The following is a 6034-nucleotide window of genomic DNA, read 5'->3' on the forward strand; positions in this document are numbered from 1 at the left end:
AACTGATTCTAATTTTTTAAAGTTAAATGGGCTGCCTCCATTTTATCAGGGTGTTTTTAAGTCTTGGGCCCTTTTTAATCATAAAAGGTGTCCAATGTCGGACTCTCTGCACTGGTTGTTGAAGGAGCCTTTGATTTACAGAGCCAGGCTGGACGTCAGCAGCAGCAGCACACCCAGCCTGATGGTGGCGCTCTGCAGGTCCAGAACCCTGTGCTTGCAGCAACTGGTGGATGCAGTGGGGCCGGCGCTGAGTGATGCCCGAGCCCTGGGCTTGCTGCTGGGTCTGACCTCTGCTCGAGTGGCTGAGAGGATTCTGGAGCTGTGGAGCCAGAGGCTATCGGGGAAGGAGAAGAGAATAATAAAAGACTACAGTGACGGGAAGGCTTCTCCAGACCCAGCAGACCCTTTTCCAGAGATCAACCTGAGCCTAGGGCTGGGAGTACTGACCGGTCCCCTGCTCAAGGTCACTAACCCGGCAGGACTGACGCTGCACAGAGCCGACAAAAAGACTCTATATATGAACTGTGTAAAAAGCATCCACAAGAAAGGCCTGTGCAGCAGACCCTCCACTGTGTGGAGTAACAGACTGGGTGGAGGAAGTGGACCAAGCCCACAGTGGGGGTCTTTTTACAAACCTCCCCTCAAAAAGCGGACAGCCGACCTCCAGTGGAGGATTTTACATGGTGCCGTCGCTTGTAACGCTTTTATCTCCGTCATTAATCCTGCTGTTTTTAACAAATGCCCTTTCTGCAACTTACGTGAGACTGTATTCCATGTTTTTACTGAGTGTAAGAGACTCACAGAGTTCTTCTCTCTTTTAACATTGGTTTTTAGTCTTTTTAACGTAGTTTTTACCGAGAGTGTTTTTATCATGGGAGTTGCCTACAAAAAAGACAACAAAGAAAAGTGGCAGCTCCTAAATTTCCTCTCGGGAGAGGCAAAAATGGCCATCTACATTAGCAGAAGAAACAGAGTTGAGAACAGAGAGGGGCAGGAGGCCAAGACAGTGTGGCTCTGTAATATCAGGGCAAGACTCTGGCTCGATTTTAGGTTTCACAAACATACCGGGGATCTCGACACTTTTAAAAAACGTTGGTGTTTTAAAAATATTATCTGCACTGTGAACAATGAATGTTTACACTTTACACAGGTTTTTATAGGATAATTGTTATATATTTATAGAGTTGTTATTTATAAATATATATTTTTTGATATGATAATATGATTTTTCGTTTACACTTTATGAGTAAACTGTTTGTTTTAAGAATATGTAAATAAAGTGTTTTGGAAAAATCAAAAAAAAATCTCTCTCTCTCTCTCTCTGTCTCTCTCTCTCTGTTATTAAAAACATAATAATGAGTGCAAAGATTAATGATAATTAATCCCAGTGTTCTCGGATGTTGAACAATTGGCTTATAATAATGAGTACTACGTGACGACGGCTAAATGTTTTTACAAGCAGCATGTACATTACATTATATTATATTATATTATATCATATTACATTATATTATATTACATTACATTACATTATATTATATTATATCATATTACATTATATTATATTACATTACATTACATTACATTATATTATATTACAAGTTTGTGAAAAAACTTCAAAAGGTTTATGAAAATTGTCAGAAAATAATAGAAAGTTTTGTGAAAAATGTCTGAATCATGTAAACAATGTCCGTAAAGAAAGGAAGAAGACACTAAATGCTCAGAGGATTTATGTTCAAGTCTCCAAAGAGTGAGATGTGAATGTTTGTCTCCATGTTGGATACACACTTTACTACACACTGATTATAGCAGCTGACGTACACTTACTGAATGTATATAGAGCAGCTCGGTGATTAAACTCTGGAGAATCTCCTCTAATTGACTCGGGGACATTTTAATTGGAACAAATTGGTTTTAGCCAATCAGCAGCTGCGTTTGAGGTCAGTCTTCCCGTGGGACGTTTGGACTTGGGTATAAGACGAAATACTGGACTGGACAGATTTCTTCCAGACGAGCAGCTGATGCCGAGGCGGGTAGGAACGTTTTTAATTATTTAATCAATAAATACTGTCTGATAAAAACTGTATGATACAGAATCTGAACCGAGGGCTACGTAAGAAGAATAAAGTGCTCAAATTTAAAATTGAATTATCCGGCATGATGTCTTCAAATTAAATACTGCATTTCATTAACCAAGAGTCAAACATGGAGTTTTTAAATGACCTTTTTAAATTTCTTTTTATTACTTAATTTAAATTTCGTTTTATGCCTTTATATGTAATTTAATTAGCTGATTTAAATTACATTGTTAGCCTTTGAATTTATGTTTAGATGTTAAGTTATATATAAATATATTCAATTGAATCAGATTTTTTCAGATTGTTATTATATTTGAAGTGTTTTATTTTCCATCTTATTTTTCAGTAGTTGTGGCATTCTCTCCCTGTTTTATGTTTATTCTGTCCATTATTGTAAAGAACTTTGTGATACATTTCTTTCTATGAAAGGTACTTTAAATAAAGTTTCTTTATACTCCTTTACTCCTTTATACTCTCCTGTGTTTTCTCAATAACAGAAACATCAAACCAAAACTATCTGCATGGCTCGGTAGAAGTAAGAAAATATACATATTTTGTGATTTTAATACATCATAATTAACTACTAATAATCACCTAACTCTATAGAAACTAGTGACGTTTTTGAACTGATGCTGAAACATGAAAAATATTTTACTGAATAAGCTTCCAAAGACTATTACATTTTAAAATTCATGTAAATTATTATTTTTTATCCTCTTGAATTAGAGAACATTTTGAAACAATTTCGAAACAACATCATATGTGTATATGTCAACAAGAATAAATTGGCATAAATGTGTAATTTGACAAAAAAAGATGTATTTAAAGGACTTTTTGACACCTACAAATCTACACACATCACGTCTTTTCAGGTTCTTTCTTTAAAGCAAGCTGACGGAGCTAAGATGTGTGGAAGGGTTCATACTTGAGATATTACCCGTCTGAAATGTCTCCGCTCAGGTAAAGCCGGCGCCATGTTGGAGGCGTTGATGGACAGGAACTTCTCCCACAGCACCTTCGTGTTCAGAGGTTTCCCGGCGCTACAGCAACACCGGCGGCTGCTGGCGCTGCCGTTCTGTGCTTCCTACCTTACGATGCTGCTGGGAAACTCTGTGCTGGTGTACGTGATCTGCAGCGTGGCGAGTCTGCACAGCCCCATGTACCTCCTCATCTGCATGCTGTGCGTCGTCAACGTCCTCGGGGCGACCGGCATCATCCCCAACATGCTCCTCAACCTCCTCTTCGGCTGGGACCAGATCTCCCTGGCTGGCTGCCTGGCTCAGATGTTCTTCACTCACTTCCTGTCCTCGCTGGAGTCCACACTGCTGCTGGCGATGGCGCTGGACCGCTATGTGGCCATCTGCCAGCCGCTGCGTTACGGCGAAATCATCAACTCCTCCATGTTGACGAAGCTGCTGCTCTTCACGTTGGCCCGCAGCGGCTCCATCATGGCGACGCTGGTCGCTTTGGCGCGTTCGCTGCGGTTCTGCGGCTCCAACACGATCCGGCACTGCTACTGCGACCACATGGCGCTGGTCAGCCTGGCGTGCGACAGCACGGAGAGAAACTACGTGGTGGGCCTCGCCGTGATCATCTGCTTTGTTGCCGTGGACACCCCGATCATCTTCTTCACCTACATGAAGATCCTGAGCGTCGTCATGCAAGCGTCTGAGGCCAGCGAGGACCGCTGGAAGGCGTTTCACACCTGCGGCACTCACCTGATGGTCATCATGTGTTTCTACTTGGTGGGCAGCGTCTCCTTCCTCTCGCCCAGCCTGAACATCGCCATACCGACGGACGCCAACACCTTCATGGGACTCATGTATATTCTGCTCCCGGCGACGGTCAACCCCGTCATCTATGGAGTTCGCACTAAAGAAATTCGAAACGGTTTTTTGAGGATTATTAAGAAAAAAATGACGGTGAAAGTTTCTCCTGCTGGAAAAGGTTCAAACATGTGAACCTCTGATGGACGCCATGTTTGTTTGTGTGTGCTGCCTTTTTACATTTGGGTATTAAATGTTGGGATTTTATGAACTTGTCAGCACAAACAAATACTGTGTGAGTGTTAGTGAAGTTTGTCTGACAGGTACTGAAACTTCTTGTTTAACCCTTTAAAAAGCTCTTTTTTAAAATATCGACAAAATTACATAATTTATCAGAAACCGTAAAAAACTGACTAAATAACGAAATCTATTTTATCACTTTATTCTACACGTTATGTTACAGATCATGTTGCTGACGCTCATTTAACATAAAGCGTTTCCACAAACTATTCTGCACTTCTCAGCACAACTGTGAATGTTGCTGATATAGATTAAATATTTGTCAAATAAAGCATCAGATATTAAACCAGAAATATATAGACCTTGAATGTCAAAACTAAATTTAAGACATTTAAAGACTTTTAAAGGACCCGCAGGAACCGTTTTAATGATAAGTGTATATAAAGGTTTTACAAGGTGCATAAAAGGTTATTTTCAGCCGGACAGTTATCTAGTACAGGACGTCATTTAGGACATTAATCTAAATGAATATTTAAGTGTAAATATGTAATAAACGTTGTGCTTTGGTTTAGTGTTTATAAGTGTTTGTAATTTTTTATAAATGTTTATAATTGGCTGATGACACCATAACAGGAGAGAGAGGAAACGTTACCTTCAGGAACATTACACATGTCTCTGTCTCACTACATATACAACACAGGACTGATGACACCATGACAGGAGAGAGAGGAAACGTTACCTTCAGGGACATTACACATGTCTCTGTCTCACTACATATACAACACAGGACTGATGACACCATGACAGGAGAGAGAGGAAACGTTACCTTCAGGGACATTACACATGTCTCTGTCTCACTACATATACAACACAGGACTGATGACACCATGACAGGAGAGAGAGGAAACGTTACCTTCAGGGACATTACACATGTCTCTGTCTCACTACATATACAACACAGGACTGATGACACCATGACAGCAGAGAGAGGAAACGTTACCTTCAGGGACATTACACATGTCTCTGTCTCACTACATATACAACACAGGACTGATGACACCATAACAGGTGAGAGAGGAAACGCTACCTTCAGGAACATTACACATGTCTCTGTCTCACTACATATACAACACAGGACTGATGACACCATGACAGGAGAGAGAGGAGACGTTACCTTCAGGGACATTACACATGTCTCTGTCTCACTACATATACAACACAGGACTGATGACACCTTGACAGGAGAGAGAGGAAATGTTACCTTCAGGGACATTACACATGTCTCTCTCACTACATATACAACACAGGACTGATGACACCATGACAGGAGAGAGAGGAGACGTTACCTTCAGGGACATTACACATGTCTCTGTCTCACTACATATACAACACAGGACTGATGACACCTTGACAGGAGAGAGAGGAAATGTTACCTTCAGGGACATTACACATGTCTCTCTCACTACATATACAACACAGGACTGATGACACCATGACAGGAGAGAGAGGAAACGTTACCTTCAGGGACATTACACATGTCTCTGTCTCACTACATATACAACACAGGACTGATGACACCATGACAGGAGAGAGAGGAAACGTTACCTTCAGGAACATTACACATGTCTCTCTCACTACATATACAACACAGGACTGATGACACCATGACAGGAGAGAGAGGAAATATTACCTTCAGGAACATTACACATGTCTCTGTCTCACTACATATACAACACAGGACTGATGACACCATGACAGGAGAGAGGAAACGTTACCTTCAGGGACATTACACATGTCTCTGTCTCACTACATATACAACACAGGACTGATGACACCATGACAGGAGAGAGAGGAAACATTACCTTCAGGAACATTACACATGTCTCTGTCTCACTACATATATAACACAGGACTGATGACACCTTGACAGGAGAGAGGAAACGTTACCTT

At 40.9% G+C, this 6034-nt stretch overlaps 1 protein-coding gene across 1 annotated transcript; it reads left to right on the forward strand.

The window, feature by feature from the left end:
- Positions 1-3052: 3052 nt before the first annotated feature.
- On the forward strand, positions 3053-4039 carry or55e1 (odorant receptor, family 55, subfamily E, member 1). The gene has a single exon (XM_029446410.1). The coding sequence runs from the start codon at positions 3053-3055 to the stop codon at positions 4037-4039; it is 987 nt and encodes a 328-aa protein (XP_029302270.1).
- The last annotated feature ends 1995 nt before the right edge of the window (positions 4040-6034 follow it).

Source organism: Cottoperca gobio, chromosome 13, assembly GCF_900634415.1.
Source record: "Cottoperca gobio chromosome 13, fCotGob3.1, whole genome shotgun sequence".
Taxonomy (NCBI): Eukaryota; Metazoa; Chordata; class Actinopteri; order Perciformes; family Bovichtidae; genus Cottoperca; species Cottoperca gobio.